This window comes from Jaminaea rosea (genome assembly GCF_003144245.1).
Source record: "Jaminaea rosea strain MCA 5214 unplaced genomic scaffold BDZ90scaffold_16, whole genome shotgun sequence".
Lineage (NCBI taxonomy): Eukaryota > Fungi > Basidiomycota > Exobasidiomycetes > Microstromatales > Jaminaea > Jaminaea rosea.
The window spans coordinates 367,644-386,835 of NW_020289990.1; the positions used below are offsets into that span (position 1 = coordinate 367,644).

General features: G+C 58.4%; 13 protein-coding genes across 13 annotated transcripts; 6 read left to right on the plus strand and 7 right to left on the minus strand.

The window, feature by feature from the left end:
• Positions 1-361: 361 nt before the first annotated feature.
• BDZ90DRAFT_262661 (hypothetical protein) lies at positions 362-1,384 on the minus strand (the record flags this gene model as incomplete). Its single annotated transcript, XM_025508514.1, has 1 exon — positions 362-1,384. One exon carries the CDS (start codon positions 1,382-1,384, stop codon positions 362-364), a length of 1,023 nt encoding a protein of 340 aa, XP_025359826.1.
• A 472-nt stretch (positions 1,385-1,856) lies between these two features.
• On the plus strand, positions 1,857-2,762 carry BDZ90DRAFT_255995 (thioredoxin-like protein; the record flags this gene model as incomplete). Its single annotated transcript, XM_025507875.1, has 3 exons — positions 1,857-2,000; positions 2,063-2,115; positions 2,190-2,762. The coding sequence occupies 3 exons, from the start codon at positions 1,857-1,859 to the stop codon at positions 2,707-2,709; spliced, it is 717 nt and encodes a 238-aa protein (XP_025359827.1). The 3' UTR covers positions 2,710-2,762.
• On the minus strand, positions 2,762-4,933 carry BDZ90DRAFT_223924 (hypothetical protein; the record flags this gene model as incomplete). Its single annotated transcript, XM_025504594.1, has 5 exons — positions 2,762-4,211; positions 4,285-4,371; positions 4,441-4,520; positions 4,600-4,790; positions 4,870-4,933. 5 exons carry the CDS (start codon positions 4,931-4,933, stop codon positions 2,762-2,764), a joined length of 1,872 nt encoding a protein of 623 aa, XP_025359828.1.
• A 240-nt stretch (positions 4,934-5,173) lies between these two features.
• On the plus strand, positions 5,174-6,673 carry BDZ90DRAFT_265656 (aromatic compound dioxygenase; the record flags this gene model as incomplete). Its single annotated transcript, XM_025508674.1, has 4 exons — positions 5,174-5,381; positions 5,452-6,173; positions 6,253-6,389; positions 6,418-6,673. Exons 1-4 carry the CDS (start codon positions 5,327-5,329, stop codon positions 6,671-6,673), a joined length of 1,170 nt encoding a protein of 389 aa, XP_025359829.1. The 5' UTR covers positions 5,174-5,326.
• Positions 6,674-6,678: 5 nt separating this feature from the next.
• BDZ90DRAFT_243793 (hypothetical protein) lies at positions 6,679-7,813 on the minus strand. Its single transcript, XM_025507444.1, has 2 exons — positions 7,705-7,813; positions 6,679-7,617 (listed from the first exon to the last, which is right to left on the minus strand). The coding sequence occupies exons 1-2, from the start codon at positions 7,792-7,794 to the stop codon at positions 6,865-6,867; spliced, it is 843 nt and encodes a 280-aa protein (XP_025359830.1). The 5' UTR covers positions 7,795-7,813; the 3' UTR covers positions 6,679-6,864.
• A 251-nt stretch (positions 7,814-8,064) lies between these two features.
• On the plus strand, positions 8,065-8,830 carry BDZ90DRAFT_234420 (hypothetical protein). Its single transcript, XM_025507013.1, has one exon. It carries the CDS (start codon positions 8,091-8,093, stop codon positions 8,673-8,675), a length of 585 nt encoding a protein of 194 aa, XP_025359831.1. The 5' UTR covers positions 8,065-8,090; the 3' UTR covers positions 8,676-8,830.
• A 406-nt stretch (positions 8,831-9,236) lies between these two features.
• On the minus strand, positions 9,237-10,388 carry BDZ90DRAFT_209903 (hypothetical protein; the record flags this gene model as incomplete). The annotated part of the gene is made up of 1 exon (XM_025504060.1): positions 9,237-10,388. A coding segment is annotated over one exon (1,152 nt), but the record flags the coding sequence as incomplete, so codon positions are not given.
• Positions 10,389-11,139: 751 nt separating this feature from the next.
• BDZ90DRAFT_213171 (hypothetical protein) lies at positions 11,140-11,697 on the plus strand (the record flags this gene model as incomplete). The annotated part of the gene is made up of 2 exons (XM_025504158.1): positions 11,140-11,240; positions 11,508-11,697. Coding segments are annotated over 2 exons (291 nt in total), but the record flags the coding sequence as incomplete, so codon positions are not given.
• A 62-nt stretch (positions 11,698-11,759) lies between these two features.
• On the minus strand, positions 11,760-13,079 carry BDZ90DRAFT_84509 (hypothetical protein). The gene is made up of 3 exons (XM_025509886.1): positions 12,905-13,079; positions 12,734-12,839; positions 11,760-12,662 (listed from the first exon to the last, which is right to left on the minus strand). Exons 1-3 carry the CDS (start codon positions 12,969-12,971, stop codon positions 11,792-11,794), a joined length of 1,044 nt encoding a protein of 347 aa, XP_025359834.1. The 5' UTR covers positions 12,972-13,079; the 3' UTR covers positions 11,760-11,791.
• Positions 13,080-13,617: 538 nt separating this feature from the next.
• BDZ90DRAFT_262670 (hypothetical protein) lies at positions 13,618-14,023 on the minus strand (the record flags this gene model as incomplete). The annotated part of the gene is made up of 3 exons (XM_025508515.1): positions 13,618-13,778; positions 13,887-13,903; positions 13,977-14,023. 3 exons carry the CDS (start codon positions 14,021-14,023, stop codon positions 13,618-13,620), a joined length of 225 nt encoding a protein of 74 aa, XP_025359835.1.
• A 280-nt stretch (positions 14,024-14,303) lies between these two features.
• Positions 14,304-16,823, plus strand: BDZ90DRAFT_262671 (hypothetical protein; the record flags this gene model as incomplete). The annotated part of the gene is made up of 1 exon (XM_025508516.1): positions 14,304-16,823. One exon carries the CDS (start codon positions 14,304-14,306, stop codon positions 16,821-16,823), a length of 2,520 nt encoding a protein of 839 aa, XP_025359836.1.
• A 406-nt stretch (positions 16,824-17,229) lies between these two features.
• Positions 17,230-18,110, plus strand: BDZ90DRAFT_234424 (hypothetical protein). The gene is made up of 3 exons (XM_025507014.1): positions 17,230-17,366; positions 17,439-17,730; positions 17,804-18,110. Exons 1-3 carry the CDS (start codon positions 17,258-17,260, stop codon positions 18,039-18,041), a joined length of 639 nt encoding a protein of 212 aa, XP_025359837.1. The 5' UTR covers positions 17,230-17,257; the 3' UTR covers positions 18,042-18,110.
• BDZ90DRAFT_234426 (DNA-binding protein) lies at positions 17,804-19,054 on the minus strand. Its single transcript, XM_025507015.1, has 4 exons — positions 18,866-19,054; positions 18,574-18,802; positions 18,378-18,511; positions 17,804-18,296 (listed from the first exon to the last, which is right to left on the minus strand). Exons 1-4 carry the CDS (start codon positions 18,981-18,983, stop codon positions 18,109-18,111), a joined length of 669 nt encoding a protein of 222 aa, XP_025359838.1. The 5' UTR covers positions 18,984-19,054; the 3' UTR covers positions 17,804-18,108.
• Positions 19,055-19,192: the final 138 nt, after the last annotated feature.

The window sequence follows — 19,192 nt, forward strand, 5'->3', positions numbered from 1 at the left end:
GGTGGCAAGGGTGCAACGACACCAGCGACATTAGAAGGTAGAGGTGGAGCGACGACAGCTAAGGGTCGTGCGGCTGCCGCGGCTCGAGGTGGCGTCAAGGGAAGAGGCGGCGGGCGGGGCGTGACGGGCAAGGCTAGTTCGATGAGGGGAAGAAGGGCGGCGGTACCATCGGTGAAGCATGATGAATAGTATCACAAAGGGCTGATGCGACAACGACTGGGCAGACACCATCGGCTGCTACCTCCTAGGAACATCGCGCTTCTCCCGTTTCCGCCGCATAGCAAAGCATTATCACTCGCCTCTCCTCTTCACCTCCTGTTGAGCGACCGTGCATCTTTGACTTGTCGCCTACCCAGCGATGTCAAACCAATGTGCACTCGAGATTCAACGGAGCTTCCGGTGCGCGTGAACGAGTGTCGTCCTGTAGAAGCCTGCCTTTCTCCCGTAAAGCAGTCTTCTTAGCCTCTCGATACTTTGGGTCCTTGGACTGGATTCGTGGGACTGCACCGTCCCTCCGTTCATCCTCGAAGGTACAAGCAACCGAATCCAGGGGTGTAAGGCCAGAGAAGTCGATGTGCTCAAATGCTTTATTGATATCGCCGACGCCCAGTGTCCCCTGACCAGAGAAGAATCGCGACACGAGACGACCATAGGCGACGAGCTGCCGGAAATCGTACGGAGGCTTGAAGAGAAGGGTGCTGGAGACCCAGGCATCTGTTGTGAACATACTCAGAGGGAAGAAGAGACGATATCGGTTGGCGCGACCGTAGTCGAAATATTGCGAGAGGAAATTGCCGCAGCCGGGCACCTCAGCAGCGCTCCACATAATCCCTAGCCAGTGGTGGCGATTGTACTGATTGGCGTACATCTGCATCTCGGAGTCCAGGTCCAATTGCAGCGACTGAGAGAGGGTCAAGATTGCTGGCATCGTGAAGGAGTCTGCGCGATTGAAGAGGCTAATCGTCGTCGTCGCCTTGTTGCTGACCATGCCCTGAAAGGCGCAGAGGATGTCGGGAAAGGCTGAGGCTAGGCGTAGCGGTCTCACCGGGACGCCTTGAAATGGTATGGCAAGGACCCGACACACGAGAGGGCACTGCGCGACCAGATATAAGTCTTTGACCACCTTCTCGACCGCTCGCTTGGCCTTGCGACCGTCATTGACCCGGATCTTGATCCCTACGTAGAGAAAGAATGCGGTATGGACGAGCGCGTCAGCTTGGCGAAGCCAGCTCAGCACCGCCGATCTATACTGCTGCGGCCAGCAGCCCGGCTCTATGTCGTCTGGGTCTGTGATCACGAGCCCTGACTGGTCCAGGCATTGCTTGAATGCCTTGATAGAGTCGTCGACAGAAGGTGCAGCCGGATGAGCTAGGTCCATCGCCATGGCTGCGCTTGACAGAAGGAGCGGAGGTGCAATGCATTCAAGCTCGTCGTAATCAAAGTGTACTCTTGAAGGAGCAGCAATGACGGCGACCAGTCGCAATCAGCAGCACACTGACGGACAGTCTCAATTCGACTACAATGACCAAGAGCACGCGGCTACATAATTCTGTACAGGCACCGCCACTCTGTGACTCATTGGGAGCATCTGACCCTCACTCTGAGACAGATGTGTGCCTCCGCTATGTAGAGTAGCCCTCGAGACTCATTGGGCATACACGAGTAGCGAGCGTCTTGCTCGCTTGTTTGATCGTTCGTAGCCGCTGGGCGACGCTGTTCCGCTCCGGCCGCTGGTCGACTTCCCCGCATGGCCGGCCACCCGGCAAGTCAATGCAGTTTGTGCCGGCGACTTTCCTCCCAACGACTCTCCATCAGCTCCATCAATGTCATCGACTCAATATCCCTCGACGGAAAATATGGCCTCTCCGGCAGCGCGTAGCCGCATCGTACTCTACTATGACATCGTCTCGCCTTGGAGCTTCGTGGCATTCCGCACACTTCGAGCCTATGCGCGCTTGTGGGAGAAGGAGGCCGACTTGGAGCTTTGCCCCTTCAATCTGGTCTGTACGAGCGGTACCAGTGTGATCGGGGCGTTGTGCTGACCTCGACTGAACTTTGGCAGGGCTACGTCATGAAACAATCTGGCAACCAGCCTCCAATCATGGTGCCCAACAAGTAAGTTCACCACGAGGCCCGATGGGCGGGGCCCTCAGCTTCGCTCACAACCCCCGGTCCCCGCCCTGCCGCAGAGGCCGTTGGATGTTCGAGCAAATGAAGCTCTCCTCCGAATTCTTTGGTACCCCTCTCGTCAAGCCGCAGGAGTTCCCCTTTAACACCTTTCCGCTGCAGTGCCTTCTGCGCATCATCAAGGACAAGCATTCTTCCGCCGTCCTCGAGGAGGCGACAGAGCACTTCTACATGCGCGTCTGGGGCGAGGGGAAGGCCGTCCGCACGCCAGAGGAGATCAAGGCTGAGCTCAATGAGATTGCGAAGAGAGGAAACTTGGGTGGGGAGAAGCTGGATGTCGAGGCGCTGCTAGAGGAAGCGGGGAGGAAGGAGACGAGGACGCGTGTCAATGAGGAGGCGAAGCGCATCGTCGATGAGGGAGGGGCTTTCGGAGCGCCGTGGATCGTCACGACGCGGGGCAGCGATGGCAAGTCAATGCACTGGTTTGGGTCCGACCGTCAAGAGCAAATTGCCCACTGGCTCAACCTCCCCTACAAAGGGCCACTCGCCGGTACTAGCACCTCTCAACAGCCAAAGCTCTAATCGCCGTGGAAAAGTCAATGTAACATTACGATCGCGTCGAGCGAGAGCGCGCCTACTTCTCGGCCACCTTACTGGCCTTTGCCTGCTTCTTCTCGTCCCTCTTGATCTCCTCGCGCCTCTTGGCCAACCTTTGAGCCTCCTCAGCCTTCTTCGCCTTGGTGTAGCTCATCTTGTCGTACAACTTGCGCTGACGATTGCTCAACAGGCCGCGAGCCATCTTGCGTGCCTCTTCTTCCTCTTGAGCAGCAGCCGTGGTCGCCGCGTCGCCCTGCTTCTTCTTCTTTGACGGCGCAGACGTAGGGTCCGCCGATGCGGAAGCTGTCGAGGCACCTCCAGCACCACCCGTCGCCTTGAGCCATGCCGCACGTACGCGGTCCAGCTCGGCCTCGCCTCCCATTGATTCGGCCTCGAGCTCAGCCGCGTCCATCAGACCTGCGTCGTGCGCGGCGTCTGGGTCGTCTGCTGACTCCAGCAACGCGCGAAGAGCCGGGCGTGACTCAGGAACCTCCTCCTGCTCCCCGCCATCGTCCTCATCGTCACTCGACCCACTCGCCTCGCCCTCCGCAAGTTCCTCGTCAACGACCTCTCCCTCAACGAACGGCGACAAGTGCGGTGGCAGCGTAGCTCCCACAGCGTACTTGTCCTCGGGCAGCAAGGAACCTCGGTTGGCACAGTCAACAACCCATTGCGGCTGTACGTACTTTCGCCCCTCCTTCCTCTTCGACGCCTCCAGCTCCGGTCGGTCAATGATGACATGCGTAATTCTTGCATCGTCCTCCTGCAGCGGCGAGTTGGGTGCAAGCGTCTCGTCCCATCCTATGCGGGTGTTGAAACTGCCGTAGGAGCGGAGGATGAAGGAGAGGAGGGAGAGGGGGGTCGAGCGGTCCAGATAGACAGTGCAATTGCGGAAGAGGGTGCGCGTCTCGTCTGACGAGTCCGATGAGGGAAGCGGCAGTGTGTCGATTCCTGACTTGGAGCCGTCGACGGCAAAATCATCTGCCTGGTCTGCGGCTGACTCTGCAGCCTCTTCAATGTCCTCCTCCGCCGTCTCCTGATCGCCTGGCTGTACATCGTGCTCGACAGCTCGGACTGCTTTACGAACCGCCTTTTTGCTCAGAGCGCTCGAGGATGATGCGCTGGTCGAAGCGACGGCTGATGAAGCCTTGGGCTGATCAAGGTTAGGTGGATACGACTCGCCCAAGTCTGCGTACAGCTTGAAGAGCACAAAGGAGAGGAGCGTCGTGTAGAGCTCGAGAAAGGTCGACATGATTCGGAAGTCGACGTCGTGAGGTACATGCTGGGTAAAAGGGTAAGGGACGAGCCAAGTGACATCCTTGCGGCGGATCGTGGCTTGGAAGTAGATTCCCTTGATGGAGAGGAACGTCTTGTTGAGGGCCTTTGTCCTGACGATATACTCGTCCCATTCGCGCTTGAGGCGAGAGCAGGTGTCGACAACACCTTCGGGCAGATTATACATCTTGGCGGGCAGATTGGCGAATAAACTGTGAGTGACGTTGGGAGGCAACAAGTCAGATTGGAGTCTGCATGCTATGTTGGCCGCTTGCTCGTACGCACGCAATCATGCAGAGTGCATCATCGATGTCTCCGATGGCCTCGTCGAAGGTGGGATAGCGCTCTTTGATGATATGGTCGAGGGTGTATCTGGGCGAGCCAAGCACGGCTGGTCAGCATTCAGACGACTCTCATCCCCGGCAATCGCATGCTACTCACTGTGGCTTGGCGTCGTCGAGATTCTTTGCCGCAGCCCATTCTCGCCTGCCTACCGCTCTGCTGAGCTTCTTCGCAAAGGTCTGTGTGGCGTCCGAACGGAGAGTTGGGTCAGATCAGCATATACTGCAGGCTGGAGATGCTCTTCGGTTCGCGGCGCACCTTATGATCCCTAAGCGAACGGAGGATGGGCTCGTGTGCAAGGTATTGGATATCCTTGGCATAGTAGAAGGACGCAGGTGCAGTTGACCCCTTATTGGCTCTCTTGACATGTCGAGGCTGCTGAGGGTGGATGCCCTTGAGGATGCAGAGGCGACGGAAGTCTGAGAGCGAGACTTGAAGCTTCTTAAGGGCTGCGGGCAGGAGGGTTGTGGAAATCAGTGAGTCAGCATTGCTCACTACATGACATATTCTAGCGGATCTCCCTCTCACCTTGGTTGCGGGTCACGAAGTTCTTGGCGGCACCAGACTCTCCACGCTTCTTGAGACGAGCCATTGCTGCAGCGAGAGGGTGATAGTGATGTTGGTGGTAATGGCCAGGCGACGCCTGAACCAAGCCTCGTTTCCGCTCGAAATGTTCAATTCAACTCTCACCCGCTCCGAGGGACAAAACTTTGAGTCGGCCTAGTGCTGACGTAAGCGAGAGCGAGCGCTTCCGCCTGGACGAGATCCGTGCCTGAGAGTCGCGTGCGTGTGACCCGACGAGAATTGACTTGCCGTGAATTCCTTGGCGGCCCGCACGAAAGGGCGCCGGTGAACCCTGATTCCGTCGCGATTGCAAAGCCTTGCTGCGTCACCAGGGGATGGAGTCAAAGGAGGGTGGGGCTCCTCAAATGGACGCTGTCCTGCTTGCCACTCTCATCAACCATCCAACGCGCCGGCCATAGCCATGAGACTATGTACCTTGACCGCAGCCAGCGCCATCGTGGCTGGTCTTGCCTTGGGTGAGTGGCGAGCAATGCAGCTCAAAATGCTCTCATTATTTAAACAGCTCAACAACGATCGCACTCGCAGCCCACGGCCCATCGACCCGTGAAGAGGTCGAGGCATTTCATGCTCGCCAGGCATCAGCCTATCACTGCGCCCCCGCCGTCGCTGCCCTGACAGCGCAGCGCAAGCGCAATTGGGCACAAAAGGTCTTGGGCGGTGCACCCCTCGCCATGAAGCAGTACTTCGTCGACAGCGGCACCAAGGAATCGGAGCAAGGCAAGCAGATCATGGCATGTGACCCGGTGCAAGAGACGAGCATACGCAACTCGACTTGTGTGTTGGCGCCAGAGACGACCGAGGGTCCCTACTACCACTCGGAGGGCCACCCTATCCGCTCTAACATGGCAGAGAATCAGCTCGGTCTGCTCTTCCTCATGAACGTCGGCGTCATCGATGTCGAGACGTGTGAACCGGTGCCCAACGTCCTCGTCGACCTGTGGATGGCCAACGCGACGGGATATTACGCCGGTCATCCAAGCCCAAAGAAGGGTCTAGAGAATGAGGTGCCCGCTCAGACGGGAAAGCGCAAGGGACTCCTCTCGGCGTATCCTCGAGATGAGGGACCCGTTGGAAAGGAGACGTGGCTGAGGGGAGCTCTTCCGACCGATCAGAACGGCGTCACCGAGTTCACGTCCGTCTTCCCTGGCTACTATACAGGCCGAGCAACGCACGTTCACGTCAAGGTGCATCCAGAATGGACAGCGTTGCCCAACGGTACCTTTACAAGCGGCAGGCTAGTGCACACGGTGAGTGCGGAGAGGGCAGATGAGATTCAAAGCGGAGGAGGGGGAGACTGACTTCTGAATCTCATCATCGATTGTGCAGGGCCAATTCTTCGTTGATGACGACCTCAATCAGCAGATCGACAAGCTGCAGCCGTACAACGAAAATCCGCTCCTTCGCCCAGGCAAGGGCGGCCGCACACGCAACTGGGACGACTCTCTACAGATCTTCCAGACCTCGTAAGTAGACGGCGGCGCGAAATAAAAGCCGCGAGGGCACATCTGACCTCAGTCCACCCCTCGTCACTCGCTCTCACAGCTTCGACAACGGGTATATGCCCATGTTCGACATCGAGTTCCTCGGCGGTGTCCTACAGCAAGGATTGATTGGCTACGTCACCATGGGTGTCAACATGAGTGCTAGCTACGAGGGCGTGTGGTCGCCAGAGAGTGGGCGAGGTGGTGCGGTCAAGCAGGTGCCCGTGGAGGAGCTCAAAGACAACAGGAGCAAGACGGAGCTGTAATCGACCAAAGTAATGACATGCAAACGTTGAATTCGTCATCAAGAGTCTCGAAGCGTTGATTGCGTGAGAAACAGCAGCGACGCTCATCGCAAAGAAGGTTCAAAGAATGTACAAAGGCGGATGAATGTACAGACAGCGGAGAACGTCGCACGGGTAACGAAGCCGGACAATTGCCATTCAGAGGTCGGCCCTCACTTCTTTGACTTCTTCTTCTTGTCCTTGTCCGCCTCTCCTTTCCTCTTTTTACCACTCGCAGAGACCGTCGACTCATCTGCGGCTGCGGCAGCTGCTTTAGCAGGCGTAGCGGGTGACGCTTGCTCAGCCTCGAGAGTCGCCTTTGACTTGCGACCGGGCTTCTTCTTTGTCTTCTCTTTGCTCACCGCATCTGCCAAAAGCTGCGCCTCGGCCGTCGTGGCATCACCAGCCTCTTCGTCGTCATTGTCTTCGTCCGCAAGCTCATCGGCTTCACCGCCCGCTGCCGCTGCACCAGCATTGCCCTCTCGGGTTTCCTTCTCCTCCTTCCACTTCCTCATCTCCTCGTCGGTGTTGTCCTGGTAAATCTTCTTGTCCGCCTCTGGCAGAGCCTTCCAAGCCTCGGATACCTTGCCCAGGAGCTCGCCGTAAGGCAGGTCAGGGTGCCTCTTGCGCATGTCGCCTCGCACTTCGTTCTGGAAGACTAGATAGGCAGAGGGCGGGCGCTTGGGCGCATTAGGGTCGGCTGCTTTGCGAGCCATCTTCTTAGCGCGCTTGCTCATCTTCTTCTTTTCAGCTGGCGAGAGGCCGTCATCGCTGTCTTGGTTGGCAGGCGCGCTCTTTGACGATGCACCAGCGGCCATGGGTGATCCGTTGGGCAAGTTGGGACGAGAGATGGCGCGGCTAAGGGCTTCGACGTGATGAGAGGCATCACGAAGCTGGTTCGACAGGCGTTGCAGTGACTCAAAGGCCTGCGAAGGGAACGAGTGTGAGATGAGACAGCATCAGCGACGTGATGCGACGCGACTCGACGCGACCGAGTGGCAGCGACTACACACCTGAGAACGGGCGGCCTGGACCTCTGGTGACTCAAAGAGCCCTCCGGTAGGCCACTGCTGAGTGGATGGAAAACCGAATGAGCCGTCCATAATCGAGCGGACTGCTTGCGGTGTTGGGTTGATGGTTGGGAACGCGAGATGCGATAGAGCGGGCGGGCGTGCGGATGGCGGATGCATTCGAGTTCGCGGCGGGCAGACCAGCCAGTCCGCCTTGGCTCTCGCGACTGGTCGCTCATCTCTGTCCGTCCCCTCCTCGTGGTGCGTGGCGAAGTTTTGTCGTGGGCGGGCTGGGCGGCGAGCCTCTCTTCCGCCTGAGGCATCCATCCAATCCTCTCCCTCTCCCTCGCCATCACTATCATCCTCGGCCCCCTCAAAACGGCGCCGGCATGCAGATCACTCGCTGCTACTTCTGCTCGTCGCCATGCTATCCGGGGCATGGCATCATGTTTGTGCGCAACGACAGCAAGACGTTCCGCTTCTGCAAGTCGAAATGCCACAAGAACTTCAAGATGAAGCGTAACCCGAGAAAGGTCCGATGGACAAAGGCCTTCAGAAAGGCAGCGGGCAAGGAGATGACCCTCGACTCTACTCTCGAATTTGAGAAGCGCCGCAACGTGCCAGTCAGGTACGACCGAGAGCTGGTACGAAAGACAATTGAGGCCATGGCTCGCATTCAAGAGATCAAGACGAGGAGGGAAGCGGCATTCTACAAGGCAAGGATGCTCAAGGCATCTGGCGGCAAGGTGGCCCAGAAGCAGAGGGACAGGCTGGCCGTTCACAAGAATGCTCATCTCAAGGCAGCATTGGGCAAGGAGAAGGAGAGGGCCATGGCTCGCGAGGGCAGAGTGCAGGAGAGGAGGGAGAGGATCAGGGTCAGGGATGCACAGAGCGCAAAGAAGTCGAACCTCGTACCGGGAGAGGGTACTTCAATGTGCGTCTGCGCGCTCCAAAAACAGCGATCGAGATCATGAAGAGTGAACTGACCCTTCCATTCGTCTCTCCCTTGTGCTCGCAGGGGCATGGATATGTGAGCACAGCTGCTACTAGTCCTCTATTCCCGCCACTTGGCCAGGCTGGGGCCCTATCAAGTGGTAGCGTCTGGACCCTCCGGCCACCCCTATTCATGTCACGTCTATACACTCGCTTCAATACATCTCGATCACAGACACGCGACATGAGTTCACACTGGCTTGGCTCTGCAATGGAAAGCCCGCTTCGATTGATGCTATGCTGTGCTGTGCTCACGCCTGCTCCCCCGTCTTGCTCGCCGCTTCTGCCTCCTGCCTCAATGCCGCCGCCTTCTCATCGATCTCCCTCTGCCTCTGCTTACGCTTGTCTCCAATCAGCTTCAAGATCGAGCCATGTTTCTTGGTCTGCATGGTATTGTTGGGGTTGGGTGACAGCCTGGGCGTCGTCGCTGCCTTGTTGTCCTCCGGGTCGACTGCGACCAGCTCGCCCTCACCTGCCTGATCGCGCTGCAACCTCTCTTCGCGCAATCTTTGCGCCTCAAGACGCTGCGCTGAGGGCGCGATCTTCTTGCCCCTCCATCGCCTGATACCCTTAGCCTTGAGCGTCGCTGCTGCGCGCTGCTGCTCGAGGAATGCGCCGCCAAAGATTTCTTTGCGCTTTGCTGCTGGGATCTCTGGCCAAATGAATGGCTCGAGGAGACCGACTTCAACCTTTTTGAAGGTGCGACCCTTGCCCGTGGCGATTTGCTGGCCGTAGTTGGTTCCCGTAAGAGGGGAGCGATAAATCATGGATCGGATCCAGGTGGTGCGCAGCCCGTAGACGGCCAAGAGGTACGATTTGACGGTGTGCTTGTGGACGTTGAGAGGGACGCGGAAGGTTGCCTTCCAAGGATCGTAGGGCTTACCAGCAGGCGTAGTGTTGCGAACGAGTTTGATGAGGATGTTGGGCAAGAAGACGAGGTTGCCCGCACGCTGCGGCTCAGCAAACCATCGCGGCATCGTTGAGTCGAGTACAGTGGAGTAGGGTGAGTCGTCGATAAAGAGTGTGGATCGATCACGTTGCTCCCACGCATCTCGCTCTGCGGCTTCACGCTCTGCAGAGGACATGGAGATCCAATCTTGCCAAGCCTGCTCCTCGTCAAATTCGTTGAGTTCCGCCAGAGCAGCAACATCCTCGGGATTTGATGTCCTTGCAACGAGTTCCCTGCGACGTTGAGCTTGCAGACTGTCTGCGGCGAGGGGAAAGCCAGCCGAGTAGCCGGCGCGCCATCCCAACTTGCGGAGGCATGTGAAGCGACATTCGAGGCTAGCATTCTTGCGAGCCTCTGCGTCGATGCTCTTCCACACGTCCTTCAAAATGAAGTCCTCCTGGTCCTCGAGAGGCAATATGGCAAAGTCAACGTCATCTTCGCGGCGCTGCATGATGCGCTCGTGAAGCCACTGGGAGACCGACGTCGGTGAAGAAGATGAGGACGCTGCTTCATCCATGTCTTCGGGCAGTCTCGATGGCAACCATCTCCTTGACCTCACTGAGCGGAAGGCACGCGCCGTCTCGTACTCGGTATTGAGCCAACCGGGGAGAGATTGCTCTGCATTGTCCGACTCGAGGGCGACGACGAGGGAGCCTGCATCTTCGCGACTGAGCCAGTTCCAAGCGAGGAGATGGCGAGCCTTTCCTACGCGGGTGAGGCTGTGTTGGACGACATTGGTGGTTGGATGACGAGTGCGACGATTCGAAGGTTGGTAGGCAGGCGCAGCGTCGCTACTCGGAAAAGGAGGAGGCGTCGCGGTGGACTGTTGCGTCGTTGCTGGTCTAGCGCACTTTGATGATGTAGTGATGGTGCGTGTGGCAGACTGTGTTGACCGCACAGTCAGACGAGCCAAAGCCCTCGTCGTGGTTGCGATGGACCTCATGGCTGGATGATGATGGCGAGGAGTTAGAAGATGTGCCCTGTCGTGCCCTGCCGTGCCCTTGTGTGCCTTGCTGCCCTTTTCTCTGACGACGGAGTGCGAGGCAGGCTCGGGGGGCGGACTGCGCGGCTCAACTCGACTCGTTGAGAAGTCAAGCAACCGTCGTCGATCACGCTCGCTCGCTCACATGCACGACGCTGTCCGCCCGCCGGCTCTCGAGCCACGTTCGCAGCCCACTACGATAACTCGCCGACGTTACCAACCATCACCCATTCTCACCTCTCACAGTTCCATGCCAACTCCCCGTGAAGCTTCCTCTCACCTTGCGAACAACGGCGGCCGCACCTTTTCCGCCTCCCGTCGCTCAACAATGATGACGCTCAACTCCATCTTCGGCTGGAACAGCGGCGACGACGACCGCAACGGCGAGCGAGAGCCGCTACTCCAAGATGAAGCTGCCACGAGCAGCAATGCAGGTGCTAGCACATCTTATGGAGCCACTTCGTCTAATCCAAGATTCGTGGTACCGAAGCCACCCAAGGTCAAGACCCCTGTTCGAGTAGAAGCAAAGGTCTGGCTTGCCAACGAGCGAACATGGATCTCGTGGCTCCACGTCTCGCTCCTCATTGGATCCTTTTCCCTCGCACTCTTCAACTCGTCCAGCTTCTTTTCGCATCATCACCCGTGAGTGCATCATCGTGCAACCCAATCCGCAGATTGGCAGACCAATGTTGACCGATCCCTTGTTTCCCCTCCTTGACAGCGACCTCCCGGAAGACCCGACTAGCCCCAAGCATCCAAAGAAGAACAGAGCACTCGAACCAAGGTCAGTCTGCGATGCGTGACGATGAGCAGCTGGACAAACGGTCGTGCGGCTGCTCTTACTCATTCCGCATTCCTCATCCTCGTCCTTCTCTCTCGCAGCACGATCAAGACCTTCGGCATCATCTACGCAGGCATCGCCATCCTCACCCTCGCCTGGGGGCTGGGCAACTACCTCCGCCGACTTCACCTCATCAAGACAAAGTATGCTGGCAGCTTCGACGATCTGGTTGGCCCACCTTTGATCTGTGCAGCACTCTTCATCGCCGTCCTCCTCAACTTCATTGTCCGAGTTCAGCAGCACAACCTCGAGGTACCGTGAACCAAGAAGGAATCGGATGTTGGAATGGTATCGAGATGTCTAATCAATCTACACGCAACAATTGCTATGAATATCCAATGAGTCCACTACAGCTCCCTTCCATACCTCCTCCGCTCCACCAAGGCGCTCCGATGACGATGACGCAGATGGCCATGCCCACCGCGTAGCTCCCCACTGCGTAGCTGACGGCTCTCCTGTGCGGTCGGAGGTTGCGCAACTCGACTGCGAAGGTGGAGATTGTGCTCAAGCAGCCACAGAAGCCCTCTTGAAGTCCGTAGAGGACTTGACATGACACGACGGTGTGAGCCGCGGGAAGCTGACCGCGCTGCCCGTAGTGTTGGGCGTCGAAAAGGCCTGCAAGAACCAGCGTCGCGATGATGTTTGCGGCAAAGGTACCGAGTGGCCAGTAGGGGGCGCGCTTGGAAAGGCGATTCGAGTTGAGGGGCGAGAGAAGCCATCGCAAGATGGCGCCTGGAGGTGCAAATGTGATGGCGAAAGTCGTGGGGCGAAAGTTGCGCCGTGTTTCGAGACCGGCGAGGAGGGCTGCTCCGGCCCAGAAGCCTACACCGAGGACAAGAAAGACGAGCAAGTCTGTCGTGGGGGTGAGGCGCGTGGATGATGCATGGCCAGCATTGCCGCTCCGCCGCCTTGTTAGTCGAGATGTGAGGGCACGAGCTGGCAGTACGCCTGCCAATGCCTTACCAGCAGCGAGGGCTGCGAGAGAGATTCCCAACGTGGCCGCCGTCTGGGTGAGCGCGTCCATGACATTGTGCAAGCCGTGACGCCTGAAGTGATGCTGGTTCGAGTAGGCTTGAAAGACTTGCAATATCCATGTTGAGAAGGTCGTGACGCTTCCGCAGTATCCGGTGCCCAAAGCAATGAAGATGGGTGGATACCACGCCTCGAGGGCCTCCTTGTTGGCTACGGTCCAACCCCTGCGAGCGGGCAGGAATGAGAAGGGCTTCAGTACATACTAGGATGCGTGGATGGATATCGCCGCGCTCACATTACGAGACAGCCGACTGCCTGAGCCCAAATGACTGGCTGTATACTACGTCCATCATATGTATTGAGTGCTATGAGACCCTCGCGAGTCAGGGTTCCCCAGATAGCTGCATTTGTTAGGAGGCCCAGGATAGCGAGAAGTCGTAGCGTACGATGGAGCTTTGAAGGCGGCTGGCCACTTTGCGTACCTTGCGAAGTAGCTTGCTCTGTCTTGCCATCATCTCCAGCCGCTTCCTCATCCGCTGTCAAGCCAGGGAACTCATTTTGGCGTCCCTCCTCGGTGGGAGTGGTTTGATCCCCCTGTGCTGATGGCGAGGGGCGATCGTCGTGGCGAGGGACATCGGACGAGGTCAGAGATGGGCGCCGATGCCGGTCGTGTTCTGATGCTGATGACATCGGGTTGAGTGATAGGCCCTCCGAGGGGCTGCTGGATGTGGCGAGGGATGGTTGAGCAAGATGTCGAAAATCCGCCTCGAGACGCACGGCGGACTGCAACACCTCCGCCTCGATGCATCCGGCTCCACTCCGAGCAGATCAACACGTCCAACTCATCAGCGAGCGGAGACGTCGTTGACTAATGATGATGATGACAGTGAGAGAATCAGAGAGCAGAAAATGGCCGCGGGTACAGAATACTATTTGATCACAAGTGATGGCCTGCACATGAGCCCCTCGGTCGGCCGGACGAGCGAGGCATCCCTTGGCAGCATAGCAAGCACAACGCACACAATCGAATTGACTGTACAGCATAGATTCAGGAGCATGAGAGGAGAAGAGAGCAACTTCTCGAGTCACCTGCGATAGCGACCGCTGCACCGAGCCGTTGGACATTCGCATATGATCGCCGGATCCGAGGGCGTCCTGCCTTCCCAACTCTCTCTGACTCTACTCATTGAGCTTGGCGCTGGCGGCCTTGAGCTCGTCGCTGCTCTTGGGCTTCTCGAGCTTCGATGCCATCTCGTCGTCAGGGATGAAAGGGCCTGGCTTGCCCGTAGCATCTTGACCTCCCTTGCCCGTCAGAGCAGGGTCCGTCGAGGGATCGTTGGCTGTAAGGGGAGGGAGGAGATAGCAGAGTCAGCAGGCAGTCGTAGGTGAGATGAATGACAGCTCCTCCCTGCAGTAGGATCTGCAACCTCGCGATCGTCGATACGCACTCGTAGCCGGATGAGGCCTACGGACGACGAGGGAGCTGGGTCAGCTACGGTATCTGTGTGCGCCCGGACCATCTTCTCCGCCCTGCTCACTGAATAGAGAACTGCTGCTCGTCTTTGTTGCCGGCGTTGTCAGACATTTCGGGCAATTGGTAATGTAGTGTGGTGGTTGGTGTAGTGGATGGCAAGATGATGCTTGAAGGGTGCGAGCTAGGCATGCGTGCTCAGTCGGGCAAGTCGACGTAGAGTTGGCTCGAGCGCTGAGCATGACGTCGAGATTGCCTTGCAGGGCCACGCGAGCCAGTCCGTCCTCGTTCACGCCCATCAAACACGTCCCAGACTTCAATTCAAGGGCGGACTGAGCGAGCGCCCTGCCTTCACACAATACGCTGCATTACATCTATTCGGAGCGTGGCAGGGATGCCGCCACGCGCTGCGTCGTCATCCAACATAGAACCTCAGAGGTATCGAGTCTTCATCCCACCTTCGTCGCGGGCGCGACACACGCGTACGACTTGGCTACGGAGGGACGAGGAGTGGACGAGGAGTGAAGAGAGCGCCGAGTCTCCGAGATGGCAACAGAGCGCCACATCCTCGGACCATGCTGCCTCTGTATCGCACACACGCTTCAATCCGCTGCCGACAGTCAGAAAATCTCTCTTTTCAGCACAAGCTATCGCCGGTCTTCCATCTCGCGTACTCACTAACGCGCAAGTCTCTCCTCCGCAGACTACTCCTGGACAGGGCAGAGGACAGAGCGTGCACAAGACCAGCCCACAGGAAAGACAAGAAGGCGAGGATATGACGAGCTGGACTGAGACTTTCGTGCGCGGACTAGTGCAGCAAGAGGCGGACGCCACCAGAGAGGCAGCAGGCGCCGTCAGAGAAGCAGGAGGAGAGGCCGACATGACAAACAGACCATTCAGTATCGGGACTGTAGCAGTGGGAGATGCTCTGCGGGCGGTGAACGCCGAGGATGAGGGCGTGGCAGCGGTACAGATCTTGGCGGATGCCTATCGCTCTGGCACACAGGCCGACGAGGCGATTGGAGATGCTCTGCGAGCTACGACGCCGGAGGAGGAACTGCGGATCGACGAGGACGATGAGCGGGAAGACAGCGGCAATGGTCAGCATCAGCAGCACACGAGAGAAGAGGACGACTCAGTAACCACAAGTCGAGTCAGATTCGTCACTGCCAAGGCAATAATGGCTTCAACGCAGCTTGCGACAGCCCAGGCAAAGACGACCCGAGTGCGACCGCCATTGGTTGTGATAGGCAGCCAGGACAGCGCCAGAGGAGATCTTCAAGATGACGAAGCCCGGCAGACGGAGCACGCAGAACTTCCCAAGGGTAGTCCTGCCAAGAGGGCAGGAGGGCGCGTCGTGATGATTCCGCCGCCTCCTGCACCTTCGACTGGCGACCCAAGCCTGCACAGCAACGCGGCGCAAGAGCACTCGATGGAGAGCTATGAAAGCAGGAGCTACGCGTCTGCGTCGTGCCCATCAAACGTCGGCTCGCAATCTATGGACCTGAATGCTACAGCTCAGCAAGCACTACAGCGCCTCTCTCAGGACAGCCAGTCTAACAGCCTTGACGCGGCGCTGAGAGTAGCCGCAGAGACGACAAAGGGCGGCACATCAGCGGTACAAGGGCGTCAAACCTGCATTCAGAGGTCAACACAGCAGCCAATGTGCTACGACGGTAGTCACACCACTCTGGCCGCGAGTGCTGCTCGCCATGCTGAGCTTACACATCGCAGCGAGAGATCGCACTCTGATGGCGACGCTGGGCGCAAAAGGACGCGACCCATGCTCAATGACGACCCCAGCGATTGTCACTCTGTCATGCGTCTCGTCAAGGCCCCTCGTGTAGAGACGTCTCCTCCTCGAGTACCATCGCGCCGCTCAGGCCTCGTTTTTGTCGAGCCCAGAACTGCGGCACCGTCCAAGACGCCTCAGACGCAGCGTCGGGATGGCGAGCCCAGCCGCTTCGTGGCCCACTCCACCATTGCCTCCAATAATAGGCTTGTATTCGTCCAGCCGGCATCTACACCGGGCAAAGGGCAGTGCCGCAGCTTGTCGACGAGCGACCTTCCCCCGCGAACTGGCTGTATGACCGTCGACGAGAGCAGTCGCGCAGGGCTGAACAGCGAGTCATCGCGTCCGCCATTACCACGACTTCGCTCATCGCGACTGTCTGTCGCACACTGTCCCGAGTCGATGATGTCTGCGTCGACGGATGCCTCGATGACGTCGTCGTCCAATGGCGTCGATTCGATACCACCGCCACCAACGCTGCGCTTCGACCCGTCCTCGGTCACGTCGCTCTCGACCGTCGCAAGGCAGCCGCAACTCTTTCTGCCCGACCATCTTGGTGGCCCACGCGGTCAGACATCGGCCGTACGCTTCAACGTCCTCGCTCTGGTTCGCGAGATTGGGTCGCTCGACGAGGTGAATGCAAAAGTGTACCAAGGCGGCAAGCTGATCGAGGGCAGGCTGGAGAGGACGTTCCGTAGTCACCTGATTTTGCAAGACGGGAGAGATGCGGCGCTACTCAAAGTGATGCTGTGGGGCGAATGCGCGAGGGTTTGGGCATCCTTGGAGGGGGATGACAGCGGGGCAGATGAGTTTTCACTCGCAGCTGGCACGACGGCTGCTGGGATGTCAACGCTGCTGCGAGATGGGCCACGTGTGGGAGGGACAACTCAAGCAGCGCTGCGGACGGGCGATGTGGTCTTCCTGGAGTCGATTGTGCTGACGAAGAGCGACAAGGGCTACGAAGGGTCGGCCTCGCCACGCACTGCGTCAAGCCTCGAGCTGTGCTGGCGGTGGGATGCGAGGAGCGATCGAGACAGGCGGCGATATGCATTTGACCCGGAGCTGGCTGTACTCGATCGACGATGCAGGGACGTGTGGCGGTGTGCTCAGCTGTGGTCGTAGGATTGCGATCAATTGTATACCATTGTCTCTCATGCCAACATGAAAGGGCGAGTAGGCGAGTCATCCTCTTCTCTTGGCGTGCGTGTTGATTGAGGTGTTGGTTGATGGGGAGGCGCGCCCCGCCAGTCCGCGCCTGCAAAGACGCGTCTGTCCGCCAAACATGCGCCTGAACAACTTCTCCTCCTTCCGCTACCACTCATCACCACGCGCATAACAATGGCAGCTGCAGTCGCATCCACCTCGCAGCTAGGAGCAGGGCCATCGAGTGGAGAGGCGCCGGCCTACCAGCCTCGCAAGTTTACAGAAATTACAATTGCAGAGCTGCCGTGAGTAGGTGCGCTGCGCGAGGCGAGTGGGGTGTTTGTTTGGCTCGACTGACACTCGAGGTCCTCTGATTGATTGACAGGGAGGTTCTGGCGGTGGCCAAGGATTCCATGGATCCCACCTCCGATATTGAAGCTTGGCTGCAAGTACTCGAGGCTGTTCAGGATCAGAGCAGGGAGAGGCAGATGCAGAGGAGGCGATGGGCAAACAAGCTGGATGGTGAGCGAGCGAGACGCAGGGACGATGAGAGATGTTCTATAGCGGAGCTGACGAACAATCTCACGCCGACAGCCCTTCAATCGAATCTCGCGACACTACGAGCCACGCAGCCTCGCTCGTCGTGGCGGTCTCCAAACGCTCACTCTCAACACCTCGCCGCCTACGGACAGCGCACGCTCGAATTGGCCAAGCAGATTGCCAAGCTCGAGGCGGCCATCTCGCGCACAGAGACGGATGTGAGGGAGTGCAAGGCTGAGCTCGAGAGGCTGGACCGCGGCGACGATGCAGCAGGTGTGGACGACGGTGAAGGGGAGGACGACGAGGAGGGAGAGGCGTGGGGAGAGAAGGCCCTCGGACGTCACACGTGAGTGCGGGAGCGAGACGCAGATACGGAAACATCCTCGCTGACTCTCTGCTCCTCCCGCACTTGTTTGCAGCTTGGCGCTCACCATGTTCCGTCAGCTCGGCTTTCAACCCCTCCTCTCCTCCTCATCTTCCTCGTCGTCGGCGCCCGATGCCATCTCGACGCTGTTTGCTCGTTCCGACGCAAAGGGCAAGGTGACGCCCTTCAAGGTGGGCGAAAAGGGAGGCGCAGCTGGCTCTCGCGGCTGGGCAGAGATGAGCGATGCCGAGCGAGCGACGATGGTCAACGCGATGTGGGACGCCGTCGAATGAAGGTGGAGAATATGATGATACCAGATTTGGCTCGCTGCTACAAATACATGTTTTGCTCTTGGCGCTGCTACTCGTCCTCTTCGCCGCGCCTGTATGCGACTACGGCGTCGACCTTGTGAATGGCCGTCGAGAAGGAGCGCAGCTTGACCTGCTCTGCCTGACCCTCGGCGATGAGGCGGGCATCTGAGTCCTGCCATTCCAGCGGGACGGGTTCTGAGAGCTGCGAATTGGTGTAGGCCAGGATTTGGAATGCGCCTGAGCGTGTGAGGAGCGAGAGGAGGAGGCAAAGAACGTGAGCGATTGTCATTCGCGCCCCTCTTTGGCTCGCGAACGCACACTCCTCTTCGATGACGGGCAGGAACGTGCACGATGCTGTGATCTGCTTGATGATTGCTGCAATCTCTGCCTTGACCTGAGCATCCGTCTTCTTGGAGCCTGGCGCGGGTGGGGCCGATGAGGAAGCGGGTTGCCTGCGGGAGAGGATCGAGGGTGAGGGATGGCTCTTGGTCCTCTGCTGCTTTCTGTCACTCACTCGCTCTCCTTGCCCGTCACCTCGAGATCGAACTGCCATCGCTCCCTCGTCTCGCCACTCTCCTTTTCAACGATGGCCACGACGAGGCGTGTGAGTTCGCCTGCCTCGATCCATCGCTCCACCTGCTTTAGGCAGTCTCCGATATAGGTTTCCAGTCCATCATCTGTGGTAATGAGCATCTGAAGGCCATACTTTTTGACTGGACGAAAGTCCTCGGCCGGGTAGATGCCTGCACAAGTGGGAAAGGGGTCAGCAGAGGCCAATCTGTTCTTCGCGACCTCCTGGCACGCACCTCGTTGATAGAGGATCGACTGGACGGAAAAGTTGAAGAAGTCAGAGACAATGGCCGTCGAGCCACGCAGCGTGAGATGCGTCTTTGATGACGTCGCAGTTGCCTGGGCGGTGGCCATGACGGGCGGGCGAGGGGCACAAGAGGGGGACCGGACGGGACGGAGTGGAAAGAAGGAAAGAAAGGACGGACGGATGGACGGGAGGAGCGAGGTGTTGGTCTCCTCTTCCCGACGAAGCAACACCCGCGTTCAAGCCCGTTCCGGTCGCGTTGACGTGCAACAGCTGAGCTTTTGGCCATGGTCACGACGCAGGAGATGTCGATGGGATG